The sequence below is a fragment of the Platalea leucorodia genome (assembly GCF_965183815.1).
Source record: "Platalea leucorodia genome assembly, chromosome: 5".
NCBI classification, from domain to species: Eukaryota; Metazoa; Chordata; class Aves; order Pelecaniformes; family Threskiornithidae; genus Platalea; species Platalea leucorodia.
Genome location: NC_138827.1, coordinates 27,762,439 through 27,785,594, shown reverse-complemented (window position 1 = coordinate 27,785,594; position 23,156 = coordinate 27,762,439). Strand labels below are relative to the sequence as shown.

The 23,156-nt window shown below is 39.9% G+C and overlaps 1 protein-coding gene across 4 annotated transcripts; it reads left to right on the top strand.

Moving 5' to 3' along the window:
* Window positions 1-75: 75 nt before the first annotated feature.
* Window positions 76-21,929, top strand: BTF3L4 (basic transcription factor 3 like 4). 4 transcript variants are annotated; one of them, XR_014228183.1, is made up of 8 exons: window positions 76-158; window positions 1,399-1,462; window positions 2,386-2,499; window positions 5,018-5,219; window positions 6,966-7,025; window positions 7,901-8,043; window positions 12,741-12,911; window positions 13,915-21,929. XR_014228183.1 is itself a non-coding variant. In XM_082312019.1 (6 exons), the coding sequence occupies exons 2-6, from the start codon at window positions 1,409-1,411 to the stop codon at window positions 7,945-7,947; spliced, it is 477 nt and encodes a 158-aa protein (XP_082168145.1). In that variant the 5' UTR covers window positions 76-158; window positions 1,399-1,408; the 3' UTR covers window positions 7,948-8,299. The 4 variants fall into 4 exon arrangements, 1 of the variants encoding a protein (XP_082168145.1); XR_014228184.1 differs by having other exon boundaries at window positions 12,741-21,929; XR_014228185.1 differs by lacking the exons at window positions 12,741-12,911; window positions 13,915-21,929 and adding an exon at window positions 12,177-12,732.
* Window positions 21,930-23,156: the final 1,227 nt, after the last annotated feature.

The window sequence follows — 23,156 nt, the reverse complement described above, 5'->3', positions numbered from 1 at the left end:
CTGCTATGCAAATGTGACTCCGCGGCGCCGCCAATCCGCGGGCGGGCTGGCGCCGTCACGTGGCGCGAAGCTTCCTTTCTCTGTGCGCCTCTCTTTCCTTCTTTGGCCGCCATCTTGTTCTCACCGCGTGTTGGGCTGCGGAGGATCCGCGGGCTCAGGTGAGACCTTCCCCGCGCCCGCCGGCACCGCTCCGCCGGCGCGGCCCCCGCTTCCCCTGCCGCCTCCCGGCGTGGGGCGGGCGGAGCGCCGCGGTAGCTCGGCGCCGTCCCGTCCCCGTCCGCCGCGCTGGGCCGTGGTGGGGCCGCGGGCGCCGGCCGTTCCCCGAGGAGAGGACGGGGGAGCGAGGCCCTGCGCCGGGACGCGGTGTGCTGGGGTCTGCCCAGGCTCGGGAGGCCCGCGACTCTTCCCTGGGCCCGCCGTGCCCCGGCCGGGCGGCGTTGCCCCGGCTCCCGAGGGACGGGGCCTTTATCCCCTCCCGCTGCCCGTGCTTCGGGGGTAGGCAGCGAGCCGCCCCGCCGGCCGGAGTCCTTCTCCCGCCTCCCCGGCGGGGTCCCTGTCCGTGTGGTGATCCTCCCGGCGCTGCTGGGGCCTCGCCGGCTCCCCGCTCGCCCGCGGGAGCCCCGTCTCCCCCTCTCCCGGCGCTTCCCCGGCACAATGCAAATGCAGAGGGGGGTTCCCCTTCATTCAGGGCGTCACTGATGGCTTCTTGGGCAGAGCAGCGAAGCGCCTGCCTTGTGTTGGAAGGCTTGAGGTGTTTTGTCACCCATTACAGATTTTCAGGTGTTCCAGCCTTTAAAGGTCCCACCTGACCCGTTGGAGAAGGCACTTGACTAACTTCCAGTCATTGAACTGGATGAATAGCTGCCGGAGACTCGTACAGGAGATCTGTCAAGACATGAACTTCACCGGGTTCGGAGCTGGCTTATTAGTTAAAAGTATCAGATTAATTATTTGGAAATAGAGCTCAAAGTAGTGTAGTGATGAGCCTCTTCCTGGGCTCTGCTAAAGATAAAGGTGTTTTCCTAGAAGCACGCGGCTGTACGTGCTGATTTGAGTCTGTTCTGAGTCAGTAGTTCAGTCAAATGGTTCCAACAGTGAACTAGCGTGCGTGGAAATTCACAGACCTCAGACTGATGCAAAATGAAATGTCCTCTTGATTTGCCTCATCATGGTACAGGCGCTTCAGCTAAACGGGCTGCTGCTGGACCCCGTTGTATTGTTTAGGTGGTATGGCTTTAAAGCTCTTTGTTTATGTGTATTTGTTTGATGCACTGTTTTGATGAATTTTCTGTAAGTTTGAAAACCCACTGAAATTTTAAGAGTACTCTTAAAATGGACTGTGGAAAATTTTTTCTTAATATTTTTATAGTTAACTTGTGTTTGCATCTTGTTCTTTAGACACAGCACTATGAACCAAGAAAAACTGGCCAAGCTTCAAGCGCAGGTCCGAATAGGAGGAAAGGTAAGAAAACCATCAGAGAAGCGCTGCTTCCTGTAATTTACAGGTAGAAGAAGAAACATCTCTGAAATTTGTTTTTCAAAACATAGGCTTTAGTTCATGGGTGGGAGGGGGGAAAAAAAAGTTCGAGGCCTGAAAAATATGGGTTTTGTGCAACCTGGATTGTAGTACTGCTACCTGAAATACAAGTTTCTTTCAGTTCACAACTGCTGGATGAGTAGTTTCCACAGTGTGTAAGCTTTCTTTTTAATTCAGTGACTTGTCATGGCCTGTGAACGCTCAAGCTAAGCTTACCTGTTGGTTGTCCCAGTCCTGCCTTTTTCTTCTCCCTGTTGGGAAGTTCCTTTCTTTGTGCCAGCTCCAGGGCTTATCTGACTCTGCACTGAGCTGTTTCTTTTCTCTGAGCCAGCAGGTAGCTAATATGACAAAAAAAAAAGCATATAATTTGTTCAGTGTGGGTGTTCATTGCCTAACTGTAGGCAGAGTTGTATAAAAGTTTGCAGAGTAGGAATTCCAACATTGCTGTCTGTGGAACAGTTTAAAAATGTTAATTACTTGGTTACGGAAGTGTGACCTTTTAAAATCACTGTATTTGTGCTTCATCTTGGAAAAAAATAAAGTTATTGGGGAAACACTTTATATATCGCTTAATAGTAAATAGTATTTTTATAATCTAGCTTGTGGGAAGGGAAAAATACTTCTGCTCTTTGGTGTCTTTTTGGTCTGTTACACTTAAGAAAAACCTTAATTTTAAGACTGACAGTTAAAGCTGTAGGTGAAGGGGAAGTAAGTTGAAAAGCATTTTCGACTACAGAGCTTTCTCATAGTGTACAGATAGGTTGCTCAGAGTGCGATATGACTTCCAAAAATTAAGTGTTGTGAGATTTTTGAGAATAGCTGACTGTTGTGTCTTGATTCTTTTCAAGGGAACAGCTCGCAGAAAGAAGAAGGTGGTGCACAGAACAGCTACAGCTGATGACAAAAAACTTCAGAGTTCCCTCAAAAAACTGGCAGTAAATAACATTGCTGGCATTGAAGAGGTATAATGATAAAATAAGTGTTTTCTGTTAGAAATGAAGTTCACTGTGGTGTTTTGGGTTTGTTTTTTTTTTTTTTTAAACAACAGTTTTCCCCTCAAAAATGTACAGGTCTGGTTACTGATAGGTAAATTTGTTTGATTGTCTCATTTACATCAATGCATGCATACCTAGACAAAGAAGCGAGAAGGTTCTGCTGGCCAGATAGTGATTGTAGATGCTAGTAAGCTGTCATGTATGTGTCTTGCATTCATTGCAAACTTCTCTTGATTCTTGACTTAATGAACTTCATGACCTACAAATAAAGAGAAGAGCAGTAAATGCATGTGTACTCTGCAGGCACATCTAAAGCAAGAGTTGTGTGGTGCAGAATATAAAGAAAACCGTAAAAATACCTGGAGTAAGAACTTGCAAGTCTGTATTATCAAAATTAGGTCCTTTTACTGCATGAAAATTACCAGAATTGTTTGTGGTAGTCACAGGAGATGACATTTCTTACAACACAGCAAAGACTTTACAGAACCAACTTCTGTGTTAATGTGAGTAGGAATATAAAGGTTTCAGATATATTCCTTGAATATGTCTATACATGTAAAATAGGAACTGAAACACTGACATTTTCCATAACACTGTAGAGAGTGACACTCATATGTGGGAGGAGGAGGTGTTCCTTCATCATGAACTTGATATTACTGTAGTACTTGGATAAAGAAGCATAATATTTAATCTGCGATTAATTAATTTAAGCAGGATTGCAAGGTGCCTCCAGAGGTCACCTCTCCTCCAAAGGCAAATACAGATTCAGTGTAGAAGCCTGGTTTGCCTGTAAGTGTTCATACCTCTGCTACAGAAACAATTCCATTTGTCTGTGTACTTAAGCTTGATATGTATATGCTGAACTATAGGAACCCAAAGAAAGGCACAGTTCTTGTTCTGTTTTTGGTTTTGTTTTTTTTTTTTTTTTTTTAGTTTTTTTTTTTTTAGGTTTTTTCCCCACAGAGCATAAGATCTTTATTCAGACACAGTTATTAAGGATTTTAAATGTCTTGATGTAAAGGAAGGTAATACAGTATGCTTCTACCTTGATAGCTAAGTACATAATTACAATATATTGTTGTATTCCGGTGGACACAAGTTGACCATGGTAAACTTCGTGTAGATAGAAGAGTTTGGGGAGGCTAGTAATGTTGAGTCAAACATAAGTAGTTCATCTGTGTGGTTTTACTTAAAAGCCTCTTTTAAAGAGGATGACAGTGCTTGAAGCCTTTACCATTTCCCCATGTGTAAGGGATAGGACATCCTTTAGTTTTGCAGGAGAGCAACACACCTGGTTTTCCTGTTAAAAACATATTTTGAACTCTGCTGCTGTGTGAAGATGAATAACTTACATGTTTGTATGTTTTAGATCTTCTCTTTAGTTCTCAAATGTCTGTTTTCTCCATGTAACTTCTACTAAAAACAATACTTACAAGTTTTGTGACATAAGTTTATTACTACTGTTTGGTTCAATGGGTAGAACTCTATTTTTTATTTTTATGGTTAAGTTATTTTCTACTTAACCATAATTTAGCCATGAAGAAAAACCTTTAGCCAGAAGAAAAACCTTTTAAACTTTCCATTCTGTCTCCCTTTAACTTAAAAAAATGTAAAATAAACAGCATACAATTATGCCAGTATAAACTTGGACAGTAGGAGCAAAGCAGGCTGCTATATTGGCTGTAAAACTTAATTCTTGGTGATTCAGAAGACCAGGGAAGAGGAAGAGAGCAGGATCACTGTATGATGTACTTGGTCTTAAAGAGCCATCATGGAATTATTAGGAAGGCATAGAAGCCTGGTCTAGTGCAGTTGGTACATAAACCTCCAGTTCTGTGTTTATATGTGCAGGAAGCATCCTTGCCTTGGGCAGCTTCAACAAGGAATCCAGATTGTGAATCTTGTGCCTTTGCCAATTCTGTTGCAGAAACAATAATGTTTTCCTGATAAGTGACACAGATAGGTGTGAATGGCGATGTCTTAAACTGATGTGGCAAGGCTTTTCTGTTAGAGTTTCCAGTTTGTAAAGAGTTACCACAGAGCTGAAGGTTTTGTGTGGTTTTTTTTTTTCCCCCTAGATGTTCCTGATATTAACTCATTTATGTCTTATAATAACCTATGTATGTTTTTTGCCTTTGTTAAAAATATACATGAACTGTATGATAACATATAATCCTTGCATATTTATTACTTAGTATTTAGATAAGAGCTATGGTTCCTTCATAAAATACACTTAAATTCTGCCTTTTCATATAGTACATATGAACACATATTTTATCGTTAACTCATATTTTACTTCCAGTTTAGGTGGTGTTAATTCCAGATGCTTTTATCATGGTTGTATTATCCTCTAGGAGGAGTACTAGTTTTGTGATTTATTTTTTTAATATATATTTTTAAATCTACATTTGAATTAATAACTTATTATGCTTGTTCAACAAGATGCCACAACACTTTGGTAAATGTTATTAATATATTTAAACAGGTGAACATGATAAAAGATGATGGAACAGTTATTCACTTCAACAACCCCAAGGTTCAAGCTTCCCTCTCTGCTAACACTTTTGCCATTACTGGTCATGCAGAGGCTAAACCGATCACAGAAATGCTTCCAGGCATCTTAAGCCAGCTTGGTGCTGACAGCTTAACAAGTCTCAGGAAGTTAGCTGAACAATTCCCAAGACAAGGTAGGTCTTTCGGAATCTTTCATCAACATATGAAGTATCAAAAGTTTTAACCCAAATGTAACAGCAGCATGTATGACTTAAAAAGTGATCAAAAGCAGATGTGCTTTTATTTATTTGCCACTCTTGTGGAAATAGAGGCGGGGAAGATTTTTTTTTTTCTTGTTGATTCAAGATTTTATATAGGCAGGCCTTGATTTAAAGGAAGAAAAAAAAATCTGGCGAGTCAGGCATGCTGTGATTCCAGGTGTACAACTGCGTATGACAAAATACTTAGGAAAGCAAGTTCAAGTTTTTACTGGGAGAAACTCAAGAGTTCTTTTTGTCAGGGAATCAATTCTGTTTTCTTTGTTCATACAAAACACATTTCTATTGTGGATATAGAGAAGAAACATGTTCTTTATCTTCTATATTTCCATTTGGAATTAAACCAAGACTTTAATTCAAAATCAAAGGTTTGATTCAAAATAAATAATCAAAGTTTTAATGTGATTCTTTATTTTTTTTCTACTCATTTTAAAACCATGGGAGCATAGTGTGTGTATATATATATGTGGTATAACTATTACTGTAATTTTACAGTGAAGAAATGGGGGTCTGGGGACAATCCTTTCTAGAATAGTACCCTCCTTGGGGAAGCACTGTAGCATGTTTTGTAGAGGTCTCAACTATTCTCCCTAAGCAGGTTTGTAATTTAAGAATAGATGGAAATTTATTCTTCCAGTGGTGTATCTTATGAAATTAGAACAAGAGAGTACTTTAAAGCATGCAAGTAATCAGTCTGTTGACTTTGATAAGAATTTGTGAAAGCTTTCTTAAACTGCAGAACAGGTACACTTTTCATTACAAGTAGCTGTATCAGAGTTCATGTTTCACGTTGTGTATTGCCAAAAACTGGTTCTTAATATCAAGCCCCAGTGAAGTTGGACATTAAAAAAAAAATTTAGTTTTCATACTTATACTGTTTATACTGTTACGGCCATTAAAAAGACTGTAATTGGACGTGTTGCATGTCTGTATTTGGAATTGGAAAATAGATTACCTGTTCTAATATTTTCAACAAATACTTATTCCTTCTAAATCAATTTAATTTCTTTTATATATTACACTTTCAGGGTTTATTTTTCCTTCTTTACTAATATTAACATTTAAAATACCTTTTAAAATTTGGAAAATGGATCATCATAAGCATATTTCTTTGGTACAACCTCAGTACCAATAGATACTTACTACGCTTTCTTTAGATAGATCAATGAGAAGTACTTCCATTTTTTAAGTTCTTGCATTTCTCTGTATTGTAGCATGTTCCAATTTCCATGACTTACAGAATACTAGGTTTGATGCAGGAGCCTTGATATGGAAATACTTTTTCCTGCAGTTGTGGCCCTTTTGATAATTAAATCGTATGATGTGTTGGTCCCTGACTGGTACCACATTATTGTTGCATTGAAACACATGGCTTCAGTTAGAAGGCATGCTGATTTCTTCTGTATCATTTGACCTTTTGCTAGATCTGCCTTAATACCCCTAAGCATTTGAAAATGGCCGTGCTACTACTTTGGTATAAGAATGTTCACAGGTAGACCTTCTGGTCATGCTGATTACTGTTGATGCCCAGTCATTTGTGTGTTGTCACTATTGGGGGTTGGGGAAGTACATTCTTTTTTTCATCTGCATGTTTTTTATTTTGTTGTGTGATTGTCCCTAATTTTGTATAATGAGAACTCAGCACCAAATTTCTTTTTATAGTGTTGGATAGTAAAGCACCAAAATCTGAAGATATTGATGAAGAAGATGATGATGTCCCAGGTAGGCACATACACACTTATGTCCATTTATATATATAAATATTTCAAGTCATGCATTTAAATATTTAGCTCTTGATGTGATTACGCTTCTCACTTGCTAAGGAAGGCTTCCTATACGGGGCAGCATTAAATCATTTGGACTTTGGATTCCAGCTTTGGAAAAAAGGTTTACGTTGTGCAAATTGCTTAATTATTAAGTGAAAATAGGTTAAAATGCTTTCAGGGAGGTTGAACAGGTGATCTAAATAGCCAAATAGGGCTGCAAAATGACATGATTGGCATGGGGATTTTTATTTCTGTAGTAGAAGAAACAAAGCTTATGTCCATGTCTGAAAGTTTTTCTCAATAAATAAATATTGTAAGTTCTTAATTTGCCAATGAATAACTATCTACCAGTCACCACATTCTTCTATATCCATTAGTATGGTGTATTAGCTAAAACAACAAACTGGTGGACCCAGAGGTTCAATTGCTCATGCTTTGGTGCTGGTTTATTTCTTTGTGATCTTGCATAAAAATTCAGTTCTCTAAAATTGCCTGTTTCCTGGAGTACAACAGTTAATGGGTGCCTGACTTCAGGCATTCTTTAAAGAATGCTGGTGGCTCAAGACTCAACTGCAGCTAGTAGAGCACCTCTGACAATCAGATCTTAATCACTTCATGTTAGAACTTCCACTTTCTGAGTGTTCCTGCATTTCTAGTTCTTTGTGTATGTTCAAACAAACCCTGTTTTCTAAAGCCCTTTGAAATCTGCCCATAAAAATGATGTACATAAGTATAGTTAAAAACTACTTCCTATAATATATGCATTTTCATTAAACTTATGAAGGTAATTTTACTGGGCATTGCTGTATTAAATATCTTCATCTCTTTCAGATCTCGTAGAAAACTTTGATGAAGCATCAAAGAATGAAGCTAACTAAACCATTAATAGTCTGGAAGCTGGCATGGACTAGATTTAAGAAATCAGCTATGTGGTTCCAAAGTTTTAAAGAAACAGAGAACATCATCTGTTAATAGTTCAGTAATATAAATATTTTGTATTTTTATGATGCTGTTTGTTCAGCATTTTCTGTCAGTTGATTTTGCATTTTGCACTTACTCCCAGGATTTACTCTTTTGGTCAAAAAGAAATGTCAGTGCAGTTTGAGGGGTGTGTGCATGTGCGTGTGTGTATGTGTGTGCGTGTACATATAGTGGAGAACAAATTGGAGAACACTTATTTAACCTTTTCCCCTTTTCCTTTGGAAGTAGAAATAAAATGAATCTTCAGCATTGTTACTTTTTGATTATCGCCAAATAGTGCACAGAAGGTAGTTAAGATTAAAATTTTGTCCACATCTTAGGACCTGGAGGCATTACACGATTAAAACTTGGGTTTAATTTGCTGTTAACTATTGTACTTGCAGATGTTTCTCATCCCTGTTGGATATACACATGATAATTATCAACCTTATATTGATCCCAAATGATACCGAAGACGAGCTGTTTTACCGGCTTGTTTGGTGCAGTAACTTTTTAAAAAAAGAAAATTTGGTCTCAGAGTGTGCTTTTTTTCAGCCTTTCTCAACTTCTTCTTTTTTCAACCTTTCTCAACTTTTTCTTTTTTTCTTGTCTCTAACTTTTTGAGACAAGCTGATGTTTGACTCCTTCCGCATAGGCTTAGCAGTATGTTCTCCTGTTGATTACGTAGAGTATTTCCCATGTCAAAAGGAAAACAAACACCTTGGTTCTCTACCATCAGGTCACTTCTTAAACTTGGAGGTCTAGTTGGTAATGGTCCAGTGCACCGGTTTTGCACACTAACAGATTTTTGCTTGAAAAACTTCAAGCTGTTCTCTTGGCGTGACTGCATTTACTAGCAGCTGATGATCCATTGTCATTCTTATGGCACCAGGAATTAAATGCACCATGTGAGCAATGTTTAAGGTGGGAGGAAAGAGTTGTTGTCATTTTGCCTTGCCTACTGCTGGGCAGTTTGTGCAATGACTAGCTCTAAAGGGATATTTTTTTTTTGCCTGTAACTTACCTTTGCCTATAACCTACCTCTAGGTTTGGTGTCACCTATGTAGTAGCTTCTTAAAAATCACAAATGCTCCTCAGGCATAAGGAGGACATTGGGAGGTACTGTTGGTACAGTGCAGTATTTATGACCTTTCTTTAAAATGCTTAATGTGAACCTGTTTTCTCAGAGGCTCTTTCAAGGTTCTTGATGTAATGTGCATTACGGTATAGTTAGACATCATTGTAACCTGTGTCAAGGGCAGCTGTGGCTTAAGAAAGCCTTTTTTTTCTCTACATCTGTCACTTAACTATGGCTTAATTAGAACATATCAGCTTTTTATGTAGGTTCATACGCTAGAGAACTGTAAAAGTACAAGGTAAACAGTACATGAGTTCTGGTGACATCATCATAAAACCACAAAAGCAGAGCTGTAGTGGTTTGTCATCTGAACTCCTCCATTTATTTTATAGGCTTTGTTCAGTTTTTCCTGTTATATTTTATATACTACGTGGATCTTACTACAAAATAAAGTAACAGTACAAAAGAGGAAATGCTCCCTCTTGTGTGTTGTCTCCTCCTCCCAGCAGCACTGGCTGAGGAAGGACAGGTGGATGCAGCAGCTGTTTCAAACAGCACTACGTCCTTGCTGACAGTGACTGAGGAGGACCCATGCAGGACTAGGCAGGATCCTGTTAGAGCTTTAGGATTTCACACTCCCGATTACCTGCTCTCCTGTTTTCCCTGCAGTGTTGAATGAAACTTTGGTTTGTTGTATGGCTAATCTTAAATCGGCTGCAGATGCATTTGGTCTGTTTATAAGGAAGAGATGTCTTCATTAATGTGTGCACAGGCACACTGAATTGTCTTTTGCTGCCCCTGCAAGCTCAAAGAGCAAATGCAGGATACTAGGAAACGGGGATTTGCAGTGTTCTTCCATTTGCTTAAGGGGCAAGAGTGAGGAACGTTTCAAAGTAGCAACTGTACTGAGTTTGTGTATGGGACATCCCCTCCCCCTAAATACTAATCAGATACTGAAAATTTGTGCTCATTGGTTTCTGATGTAGGAAGTATGTCAAAAGTAACTTTGAGAGAGATTAAAAATAAGCATCGGAAACAATGATTCCGTCAGTTTATATAGTCGAACTTTGATTCCTACAAAATACTCATTTAATTTTTGCTCTTGGTCATGACAATTTACATGTTAAACCCTCACTTTTTCCTATGTTTGACAACCAGTAAACTAACGAAATATGCTAGCTTATGTAGTTAATTATCTTCAGTTTTTTCACTGTATCTGGAAACAGTCAACCACTTATGATTTGCTGCTGGAATACTAGAGCTTATCAATCATTAAACTGATTTTAATTAAAAGTAACCCATCAAGGCTGTTGTGGGAAAAGCTCTTTTTCTTCGTATTTATTCATGGTATAACTCAAACAGTGTTTGTACATGCTGATGGAAACGCAAAGTTACTAAATGTAGTTTTGGGGAGTGTTGATACAATAAAAACTCCCCATGTGAAGGTGAACATTAAAGTGTTCTTTGCTAGGCTTGAAGCACGATAACCACTGTACTTCTGAAGCTCTTGAGCTTGCTTACTCACTACATAAACGCTGTTGACATATTAAAGATGCTGGTTAAGATATTGACATATAAAGAACTTTGCAGTGATTTGAAAATATGAAGATAGAGCAGAAAGTAAGTTGAAACATCTCATGGATTGTATGTGAGAGGATCAAAGCTGAATCAGCAAAGACCACAGAATCGAGAACTTGGCAAATGTGTAAGATGGCAAATGCCAGTCTTCCTGCCCTGACTGCTAGTGGATTTGTGTAGTTCCCTAGTTTATGGATGGGAAACCTGGGTCTGGCTGGTTTCTCTCAGGCAGGAAAGCAAGGCTGCAAAAACCTGCAGTTGTGCATTTGCTCTATGAAAAAAAAATGCTCAGTATGATGGATGGCAGAGATTACAGCCAGTGATGGTGGAGACTTGGTACTGAGTGCTGGTAAGGGATTTCTCATGCAGGACTCGGTAACAAAGTAAGTTTGGAGCTAGGAGTGTTGGCAGGGTGGAAGGAGTTGATATAAAAACATTTAACATACAATACAGACCTTGAGAAAAATAGGGTTCAGGTGAATTTTTTTCTTGTTAACTTTTGTTACATAGGAATAATTGAAGAGTGCACAAGAAGGATAAGGATGAATTTAGAACTGCTACTGAAGTCTTACTGAAATATGTTGATAATTCACTAGTATTTATCAACTTGCCATGGGAACTAGGAGTTGCTATGAACTCCCTTTTGCCAGGATCTTCCCAAATAATGTTTTGGATTTGGTGTGTGCAAAATGAGCACTGAAGGTCTTACAGATCATTTAATTACTGAGCAGTGTATTGATTGACCAGTGTATTGCTGTTAACAGGAAGGAACTGAGTTGTAACAGCACAGTACATCTGTGCTCTATGTGCAAGATTAATTCACGCCTCTTCTGAGGAATGTCCCAGGAAGGATTCTCTGGAATCAGACTGCGCTGTCCCAGACATTAGGGAGGTACAGAGGGGCTGAGCAAACTGCCCCGTAGGTGAAGGTGAGTGAGTGGATTCTTCCACTGACCCTTAAGATTAGTCTTATTATTTTAAGACAGTGCTGGTTTGTTCAGCAAAGTGGACAGATTGGTCTGGAGATAAAGTTTAATTAAATGATCCATGTTTTGTACGTGAGCAAATGAAGCAACACAGAACAGAAGCACATCACAGCACTAGCCATAGCAACTTTACAGAAGTGACAGCAGAAGTACAGGGAATGGTTATTCACGTTCAACTGTTTGCTTTCTCATCAAGTAATTTTTTTTTTTTTTAATTCCCCCTTCTTTTTTCAAAGACAACTTTGCAGCCACTGAAGAACTTCATGGATTTATTCAGAAATGTGGGGGCCGCAGTGTCAATCAAGGCTTCAGGTAGCCAAGGAAAGCAAGTGAAGAGACTAATTCTAAAATTGGTCTTCTTGCTATGTTTGGGTGGAAGCTTGGGTTGCTAGCTGGAACAGGATTATTGGGAACTGGGCTTTTATTTCAGACTCTGGCATTGTGTATTTGGCAAGAAAAAACAAACTCGTACATCTTCCGGTGCCTTGGTTTGCCTTTATTTCAGGAGTACTGCTCTACCTCCTGTGATATGTAAATTAATGAACACAAAACCTGGATGCTTCTTGAGAGAAAAGAGCTACATCTGTGCAAATGGTATAAAAAGCTACTTTACATCCACATGATAAACGCATACTATTTGGTGGGCTGTCAGTACTATTGAACGCCCTCTCACTGAACAACAGACCCACAACTTGCTCGGATGCCACTTTTTCTTGGCAACCTGGTATCTGTCAGATTCTCCAATATTAGGCGGCATTTCCTTGAACTTTGCATTGCAGATGGATTTTGTAACTATGCTAAATTAATTGCCTCCTTGGAGTAAAAGGAGATTATCTGCTCATTTGATTTCTTGAAGTTGTTTCTGATATTTTTGATAAAGTATCAATGCTAAGGCAAACATTGAAACAAAAAATTATATTCCAAGGCCTTTTGACCTTTCGGTGCACATATCCCAGCTGAATAAAAGGAGTTATGCAACCTCTTGCCCTTTCTTGCAACATCCTTGCAGCAGCTATAGTAACTGCTTATGTCAAAAAGTAATATTAGAAAGTGTTTAATGTATTTTTAGATTCTGTCTAATGCAACTTAGCTGACAAAGAAGAGCCAGTGCCGTGTGATCAGCTCTCTACAGACACTGGGAAATGTGGCACAAACTACATTTTGAGAACATCAGATCCGATTTTGAGGCCGTGTGTGAAGCTGGACATTTCCAAGCAATGCAAATTATTGCCAGAGGCAGGTAAGCGAAGACTTAAAATCTCAACAAATTGTCAGCGGGGTACCAGACCTTTGCGCACCAAGAGTGAAGTTCCCTGAAAGGCCTTCACCAATCTCAGGCTTTCCTGCCACCAGGGGAGAAAGTCTTCCCCTTCCTTTGCTTTCCCAAGCACCAGCAGTAGCAGATGATGTCTGAGGTCAACTGCATCAGCTTGCTCAACTGGTCGTAGATGACTTTAGAAAAAGTTAGTTTTCAGATGGTTTTCAGCTCATCTTACTGTGAAGTCTGACCACACAGTTGTGCGTAGTAGTACTGGCACATGCTAAAAGCTTGACCATTCCTCTTCCTGACAGCTTGCTTTAGTTGGCTTAGCCAGCTTGTGAAACTGCATCCTGAGCCGTGGTGGCAGTGTTTCAACCTGCAGGTCCCACAGTTCGTTCTGCGTAAGTGGGTGCCTGCAGAGGAAGCTGTAGCTTTGGGGCCCATGTGGGTTGTCTTTGCCTTACCACCTGCTAGCTAGCTTTACATTTCTGTGAAATAAATGGTAACCTTCCTTCAAAAGGAAAGCATTTGCATGCAGTCCTTTTGGGCAGGCTTGGTAGAGATGACCAAGCAAACCATCCTCGCAGACTGCGCTAGCCTTTTAACCCTACTGCTGCTGCTTGTTCTGCTTCCGAGGCTTGTCGTGGCAAGACAGTGTGGGGGAACTTGCTGTGCTGCTGCCAGGGTCATACTGAGTTTGGGAAGGATTTGCCATATTGATGCCTTGGGCAGCCGATCTGGTCAGATACTGTAACTTGCAGTTTGTTTTTAAATTTTTAATTGTGAAATAGGGGTTTGGTACAGTTTACTATGCCTTGTGAGGCATAGGCATTGCCTGCACCGTGGGCTGATAAGCTGCAGCATGTGACACCAGTGTGCCGTTACCGCAGCCACCCTGACCGAGCCACCCCGCTGCTCTGCAGCTGCATAGCACCCAAGCACAGCCTTCCCCTGTAAGCCCATTTTGCATGTCTCTCTTTAGATGAACAGTGATTTTTTTCTGGGGCGAGCTGTTGAAGTGTTGATTCATGCTGCAGGTTCTTGTTCACTGAAAATCTCGGTAAGTAACTTAAAGTGAACTTGAATAAGAAATGTCCATTTTTGGGACAAGACCTGGTTTCAAATGGTTTCTGACACATGGTGTTTAATTGAAAATAGCTGTAACTTGCTTACAGCATTTTTTACAGTCTCCAGGGAGTAATGATGCAACAAAAGTTTCTTTTCTGTTCATTTTGAAACATTTGCTCTGTTGCTGAAGACTCTGGTCCGCTCTGCGTGATTGGCAGTTGTAATTAGTGATGGCTTGCATTTTTGCATGTTTCTGAAAGAAAGCAAATAGGGCCTAAAATAATTTTTACTTTGAATAAGGATTTCTTCCCCTGTCTGTCTTAAGTTTCCCACAGCCTGCTTCCTCAGCTTGACTGAAAGACACCAGGTTTTCTCATAATCTGCTGCTGGGTATTTGAGTATTTTGCTGAGATTTCTATTTTGACACAAAAGTGATGTCAGTTTTCTGAAAACCAGGGAATGTGTTACATTTTCTAGTCTTTTTTACATCACCTTTCTCTCAGCCGCATAATTTCTGTGTTCTTTATTAACTTTTGAACATGGTGATATTATTACCTCTCTCTCTTCTCCTGCCCTTTGAGTTGCAGAGCTGCTTTCATTGGCAGCGTGCACTGAGAAATCGTGTTGGCCACTTCCAGCCCTGAAATTGTAATAGTTTATCCCATTACATGGTGATTTTCCAGCTCAGTTCTCCTGAGAATCTTGAGGTGGGTTTTCCATAAAAATATTCCATCCACTCTTTTTCTTTTATAGGTTATAGTCAAATTTGAAAGGATAATCTAGCTATTGTTTCTAGTGGTAAGTGTGTTCAATCCTGATGATTTTCCTAAATTATAGAGGATTTTTGTAGTGCAGTCTGGTCACTGAGAACTTGGTGACTTCTTTGAACAGGATTGCTTGTTCTTTGGGAACAAGCAGAGATACATCATTAGCATCTTAACTGATGGAAACTTTTCCATGAAAAATGCATACACTTTTTATGGTTTTAATCTGCACAAGCACTCCATGAGTTTGCAGTAAGATGTAATAAAAGGTTTAGATGTCTTATACCCACATTTCCTCAATGGCTCACAGCACAATCATCAGGAATGTATACCAAGTGCATCTTCCTTTGTGACTGCTAGTTTTGTCGTCTTCCTTTCTCTATAGCTGTTGTGAGTATTGTCTGAGAAATAGAGCTGTTGAATTTTGGCTGCCTGACATCGCACTATGCTAATACTTTCAAACTGCTTGGGCCCTCAGGTTCGTTATGGTTCAGGATGGCCAGTATTTGTTAAGAAAGAGCAGATGAACTAGTAGCTATTCAGAACAAGGCTTCACTTGCATTGAATAAACATGATGAAATTCTTTTTATTGTTAGTTTCTCTGCTGAGACATTAATCTGTTCAAATTTGTATGAGATGTGCCTTGGTTCAATTTTTGCCCTTCTATGTTAACTCTTAGATAAGCCAAGATAAGAGAGAGGTGATTAAATGCTTGTCCTGAATTAGTCTTACCCTCATCAGCAGTCCCATGAAAAATTGCCGTGGGAAGTATTACATGCATTGTCTACTTGCACAATAAAAACAAGCTTTAACAGTTGTTACTACCATAGTTAAGTAATCCTGTTAAAAATATCTGCAGGTTTTATACTCAGAACATCTCTCTGATTTGGTAAAAGCAAGATAAAGGACAGATGTCAAAGATGCCTAAGAGGGCCCCCCCCCCCCAAGAAAGCAGCTCCCTGCTGTGTGTACTATTATTAACTGCTCCCTTTTCTGTTGGCTAACATTGTGCTTAATCCTGTGTCATAGTCAAAATTGTTTTGCAAGGGTACTGGCAGTTTGAAATGGGGTACCAACCTTTTTTAGCAAACTCAAAACATTCAGCTGACTGACTTCTGAGTTACAAACCTGAACAACTTACAGACATCTCTTGTTGAGATGTTGAGTAAATACCTGGTCAGGGCTTCCCAAGTGCTCTGACTCACAGCACTCCACAAAATCGCAGTCATGTGATTTAGCAAGGCATAAATAAGCCTGTTTTTTTTTTTTTTTCTTAATATAGGCTTAATTACACCCAGTGAAGCAATGTCCTTTTGCTTCAGTAGGGAGTTGCCATACTGCTGTGAAGTCAAAACATTGCTAGGAGAACAGGAAGGTTCAAGCAGAGCCATCAAGTTCATAGGACAAGCGGAAGGAGTGTGTGTACTCATGACCCTGTGCTCTCTACAGGTGTACGCTTCCATGGCACTTAGTGGTGGGGTTTGTCTGTGACGGTAAGACTGAATGATTCCCCATTTGCCATCACTGCTGACTTAATAAATTACATGATCAAGATGAGCGTGTGTCTAGCTTTCCCCCCCCCCCCCCCCCTCATGTACTAAAGAAAGAGAAATGAACTGGTGGGGAAGAGGACATAACCTGCCTGGAATAATTAGTGCCTTGTATTCAGCAAGGACATCTTTACGTAACACCAATGATGTTATTACTTCTTTCAGTCAGTTTTTCTGTGATTTAGTGTCTATATGTCAATGCCTGTGGGATTCCAGACTCATCTAGTCCATGTTCAACACGACACCTCGCAAATGGGAATTTTAGGTATGTTTTCATGAATAAGGAGGCTATCACAGGCTGATATCCGAAGCATTTGCCGAGCCAGTGCAACTGCCACTGATGGGATATTTTCCACCATTAGTGGAAATGAGTGTAGCCAATGCCATTCCAGCCGCTGTTGGGCTAATGCTTGGATCTCAGGGATCGTCTGTTAAATACTGAAGGTAGTGCTCTGGGGAGAACACAGTGTGCAATTAATGTTGTGTCATCATATTGTGCAATGGGCCTTGCTGGATACTAACTCCTTGTTCTACTGTTTTCTGTAAAAACAGAGAATAAAAGATGGCCCTTTCCCTGTACAGCTTATCATTTAAGGTATAGTGAAATTAATGGCAACTGGTTTTCAGTAATTGTAAATTGCAGTAAAATGCGTGTATAGGGCTTGGGGCTTCTTCCTTACAGAAACAGCAATAGTGTCCTAGCACGAGAGGACACTGCTAACAGGATCCATCCAACACATACTCCCTTTGAAACAGACATAAAATTGTTGAATAATCACTGTTTTGTGAAAATTGCTTTGAGATGTTTCTCATCCTGGCAAAGTGAACCATTCTTGTTTACTAGTCGGCTTTCATTTTCATGGCCTGTTACACTAAATGGCATTTTTACTTGATCTCAAATATTTTCTTGATCAAAGTCCTTAGTAATAAAGAGCACTTTGAACTCAGCTTAGGAAGCTCATTAATTTCTTTCTGGTATTTGAAGTCCTTTGCCTATTTTACAGGCCTAACAAACTCCCCTTAGTCCCACACCTAAATTATCTTGAAATTCAGTCTCTTCTTCTCCAGCCCCTAATTTTTTAATCACCTGGACATTGCCACAGTCATGAACCTATGAGTCTGCCACAATTCTGCTGAATTCTCAGATTGCTTTCTTGTAGCCTTATCCTTTTTTATTGAAGCACTCTTCCTGGGGTATGCATTTCCATGTTTCCATACCACATAAAGTTTTGCCTCGGTTTTAGCTTGGTTCCCTTATTCAGCCAAGAGAAAGGATTTTCTTCATTATAATTAAGGTGCTCAGCTTTTTGCAAACTATAGGGGGAGATGTTTGCTCATCAGTTTTTTTTTTTTTCAGTGTTAAGCACTCATTTTCACTGGCGGAAAAAACAAAACCAAACCCTTTTCTTTCTAGCTGTCCAAAAAAAGGACCACCTTGTCACCAAAGAGAGAATGAGGGAGAGGGACGACATTGTTTTCATTTTGGTTTCAAGATGTTTGGCTTAATTCTGCATTTGGGCACTGTTCTTATTCTTTGCTGGTTGGTTCAGGCATGAGTTTTCTATCCAGTCTGCTTCCTACTGTAGTCTTCTTTTGCTTTCTACAATTTATATCAAACTGTTATCTTATATAATTTATACAAAATCATTCCTTTAAAAAGACTGTCCTATAAAGAAAATAGGGGATTTGGTGCCCGGTATCATAAATAGGTAAAACAATTTCAACATTTTCCAGCTTTATTCAAACATCATTCCAGCTACAGAGATTTTTCTCTAGTGTCATATGTGTTACTTGAGAATCAGTGAAGGTGAATTATTTCTGAAGAAAAAAAACCCCACACCTTTCTCTAAGCCTTTTCCTGCTTTATATTTCCCTGTATTATAGCAGTCTGGAGGGAAGGTGCCAGTGCTGGAGCCAGGCCATGTGCATAGCTGCACACAGTCACTTAAGGCTCCTTTTTTATAACTCTCTTAAAATTATATCAATTTCAGAAAAATAGTTTTGAACAAAAAATAATCGTCATGTGAGTACGATCTTCAGAGAGCAAATTAAATGGGTTATAACTGTCTTCCCTAGTGAATTTATGGTGTGGGGAATTTCATGTCAGTTCAGCTGACCGCCTCATTTTTCAAAGCGTTTCACTATGGGTTTTACATTTTCAGTTAAGCTGTTGCTATTTAAAAAGATGACTTCCATGTCATTTGCAAGGCATGTAGAAGCTGGAGGCAATTCAGCATTTTGACACTCTTAATTAACTGATGGCCTGTCATGAAAGTAGGTTGTAATTAAATGATATGGTAATTTTGGCCATGCTGCTTTTCAAAGTATTTTTATATCCCAGCGTAATAATTCAGGTGGTGACATCATGTCAGTATATATGCTTCTCCTTCCTCAGTGCCTACTCAAGAATTGTTGCTTGTGGTTCAAAATAGCTTTAAGAAAATAAATTCCAACCAGTTCTTGGTGAAAGAGGAAACAGAAATTTAAAAAATTTCCTGTCACAGACCGTGGCCTGTCATCCTGTTGGGGTCTGTGAAGATGACGTGTAACGTGTGACAGCCTACACGTCCTGTAAGAGATATTCACACATTCAGAGATCTGCAGGGTTTCTAGGACAATCCAGTTGGGTTCATGAAAAATGACGGGAGAAAACAAAGGTAATTTTGATGGCTACAGAGCCTGCGCCATGTTTGCTCTGGAATATTGCTAATGATTTGAGTGAGATTGGATTTGGATTTGGCCCAATATATTTTTGAGTAATGAAGATTATGCTGTCTTCAACTAGAGGGGTGGGTGTTGAAATGGGAGTGCTTTTACTGGGTAAGCAAACATAGTTTTACAGAGGTATTCCAGGATGGACATGTCCCTAACACAGCCTGACAGCGTTACTGTTCAGAAATGAGTGAGATTTGCCAGAAGCCGGTAATACCCACTGCATTTGGAGCCAGGTTCTTTTGATGTCCATTTTCTGATGTGCTGCCCTGGGGAAATCTGCCGTCTATTCATCTCTTCAATCCTTTAATAACATCCCTTGTGCCAGGAACATCATAATGCTGAATGCCATGACTGAGATGTTACTATGAATATGCTGAAGATCCTTACTTGGTGTGCGATGAAACGATCTTTGGGGAATAAGTGAAACAAAAGCGCGTGTAGGATATCCTTTAATTCAATGAAGAATGTGGGTGGAGAAGCAATTGAAATGAACAAGATGCTTTGGATTTTCATTAATACCTTGAATACTTTAGGGTGTACTTAAACAAATCTTTGTGTGTGTGAACAGTTTCACTGCTCAAAGAACTAATGAAAGCAGGAGGAGTCCATATTTTTTAACCGTCTCCTTCTCTACCTGCCCTCCATCGCACCTTTCCCCTGAGATGTGGGTACTGTATTCCCTGCGGCAGTTCTGATAGGGGAGAAATAACCATACAAAGGAGTCTAGACCTACACGTGGCTGATTGACAAGCTACTTGCTGCTAAAAGCTACTACAGTGGCTGCCTTCCCTCTGCTGTGCCCTCAGTAGTGGCAGTCATTTGTGACTTTCTCCCAGAGCAGTCACCAGTTGCCTCTTTCAAGTATGGTTGAACTCGAGCAACATATTCCTAAATTGTCCAAAGGGAGAGGAAGATGTACCCGCATCTGCAGCACAGATGTGTGAGCCTTTCTTCTTTAAAAGACTTAGCTTTAAAAAATTGTATGCGCAAAGGATGGTGGTTTTGATGCCTACCACACCCACTGTCATTAAGGAGAAGTAGGGTGGAAAAGATCAGCGTGACAACAGCAGATAACCCAAGAGAGTGTTGCAAAAGTGGTGCCTGCCACATTCCTTCAAGAATAAAATCCCTTTTGCTGGAGTTTGACTCTATCATGCATTGAATGATTTAATTACAAAAAATAGTGAACCGGAGCTTAAGAGTCATGTGTGTCCATGCATAGCAGCTATTCATTTATCTCCAGCACAACAAAGAAGGGAAATGCTTAAGATAACAATGAGCCAACTACATCTACCGCTTCCTTTCAAGTAAGTTTCAGTTCTTTTCCTTTCTAAAGAAAATCCAGCTCTTCCTTTGAATCCAGAAAGACATAAAGGATAAATTGATATAGGCATATTAGATCAAACCCTTCACATAAACATTGAAAGAAAAGATATTCTAGATAAAGGTTTATACTTCTGTTTACTTACATCCTCAAAAAAAACCCCTCAAACAAGAAAACCAACTATACTGGAAATATGTAACTGCATGTTCATAGACATGTTGACAACTCTGCACTTGAACTGAAGACTTTTTTCTGAAACATATTTCCTACCTCAACCAGAAGCTATGAGCTTCATGCAAGATGTGTATTCTCACTGCTCCTCCTGTCCCTCATCCTCTGCCTTCCTATGCCTAAGGACTTACTGGGCTCCTTCCCTCTGTGTCCTCCCTTCTCCTACCGAGACTGGCAGCTTTCTCTCTCCTCCCTCAGGTTCACAGACCTGCACATCTGGAGGAACTGGTGATGGAGGAAGGTATTGAGAAAAAAATGATATTGTAGCACTCCCTCTCAGGGCCCCAGTGCTCTACACTAATGTCTGTAAGGCACACAGAGATGGGATGCATCACTGTTTGGTGCTGCCTTTACAGCACGTGCTATCTAAGAAGTCAGAAGTAGTAGTTTCTGACCTTCATCTGTTTTCCTTGTCTGTGTTCCAACCTTGGTCTTTGATTTATATTTAGGTACCTTTCACATAATCACAGAATGGTTGAGGTGGGAGGGGATCTCTGGAGGTCTCTAACCCTCTGCTCAAGCAGGGTCAGCTAGAGCAGTTTGCCCAGGAACATGTCCAGTAGGGTTTTGAATATCTCCAAGGGTGGAGCCTCCACAACCTCTATGGGCAACCTGTGAGAGTGTTTGGCCACCCTCACAGCAGAGATTTTTTTTCTTATGTTTACGGCGAATTTCCAGAATGTTAAATGTTTTTGACAAAAGTGAGCTAAAACTGTCTAGGGCTGTTCCAGAAGGATGTGTTAACTTTTAGGTTTAACTATCCAAGAAGAAAAACTGATTTTTCAGCTGGTCTAGTGTACATGCGGATAGCTCTGCTTGTTGTTGTATAACTATTATCCCCCCAAAAGAGAGGACAGTAACACCAAGGCTATGACAGTGCTTCTCTAACTAGGTGACATGGCCCTCTCAGCTCTGGCCATAGCCCTCAGCCTGTCAATAAGGATATAACTGAGGATCTAAAAGCTGAAAATGACACCGTATGAAGATGCAGAGAAACTTGTGATTTAAAAAGAAATTGAAAATGTTGTAATTTTTGCAGAACAAAGGTGAATCAGAAGGAACATAGCAGAAATGAAGGAACATAGCAGAAATAAACAGAACAGAGGATTATATAGAGTAAAAATAAAGTAAATTCGATTGTTCCTATATGACAAAAAAAGCATATTAAGTTAAATTGTGCAGCAGAGCATTTACAGTTGATGAAAGGAAATACTTTTAAAGTACCACAACTAGTGCATGGAACTCAGTGTTACAAGACATCACAGATTAAAAGAGGATTTAAAAAGGATTAGTTTTTTTCTGCATAAAATATATGTCCATTCAGATTAGATAAGTACAACAATGAACTGATTTATTTAATTTGTATACCGAATCTGTAAAAAAATCTGTCAGCTTTTTTGGTCATAGAATATAGTTACGTTGAAAGAAACAAAAGAAAAGACTTTCACATCAAAAGATATCACTTCAACATTCTTAATAATGGGTTATTTAATAATACCTATGTTGATAATATTTTTTCAGTTTGTAATAGCTTTATTTTATACTATATATAATTAAAATTGAGTCAAGTTTGAATTTCAGTGTTTTGATTTCTCTAAAATTGTTTTGTTCTTAGAATTTTCCTTGCATCTGAAGTGTTGACACTCGAGGGAGTGGGTTTCTGTTCACAAAACCAGTCATTCAAAAATCCTCCACAAAACATCCTCTGTGCTACTGTTTGCTGGTGGAATTCCTTTCTGAAGTGTCTGATGCAGTTTGTTCTCAGCCAGCATATTGAATAAGTCTTGCCTCTACGAGTGAGTGCATCAAGCACTGAGTATGTTCACTGAAGCCCACACAAACGCCTGAGACTGTTACTTATGTAGACCTACTGTATGAGCTTGTAATCTCTCTTGTAGGCCCACATCTGGTCTAGCTTTGGAGAATCTCAGTTTAAAAATCACCTGTTCTTCACCATTCTGCTTCCTGTTGGCTATGAAGTGTAGGTATGTTGGTGGCATGTATGGAAAAGTGCATATGGCTTTTTAGAAAGGGCTATTAACAACTCAGAAACTTCCTTCTAGAAGTTGTGAGATATGCTGGTCCCTCCCTCTTCACCAATATATCATACTTAAGGCAGATTTTTTAGACCAAACGGGCATGAATTATGACTTTCGTCCAAACAATGAGAATCTCAATTCTCCGACCTTCTGCCATCCTCTGGCACAGCTCCAATATTATTCCTGGAGTACCATCATAGAATCATAGAATCGTTAAGGTTGGAAAAGACCCTTAAGATCATCGAGTCCAACCGTTAACCTATCACTGCCAAGTCCATCACTATACCATGTCCTCAAGCACCACGTCCACCCGTCCTTTAAATACCTCCAGGGATGGGGACTCAACCACTTCCCTGGGCAGCCTGTTCCAATGCTTGACCACCCTTTCGGTGAAGACGTTTTTCCTAATATCCAACCTAAACTTCCCCTGGTGCAGCTTGAGGCCGTTTCCTCTCATCCTATCGCTTGTTACTTGGGAAAAGAGACCAACCCCCACCTCGCTACAGCCTCCTTTCAGGTAGTTGTAGAGAGCG

Bases quoted from the DNA above. Each gene is read 5' to 3' on its own strand.
- BTF3L4 (XM_082312019.1), top strand. From the start codon at position 1,409: ATGAACCAAGAAAAACTGGCCAAGCTTCAAGCGCAGGTCCGAATAGGA. The intron at 2,500-5,017 runs GTATAATGATAA...ATATTTAAACAG, and splicing joins ACATTGCTGGCATTGAAGAG to GTGAACATGATAAAAGATGA. The intron at 5,220-6,965 runs GTAGGTCTTTCG...TTCTTTTTATAG, and splicing joins TGAACAATTCCCAAGACAAG to TGTTGGATAGTAAAGCACCA.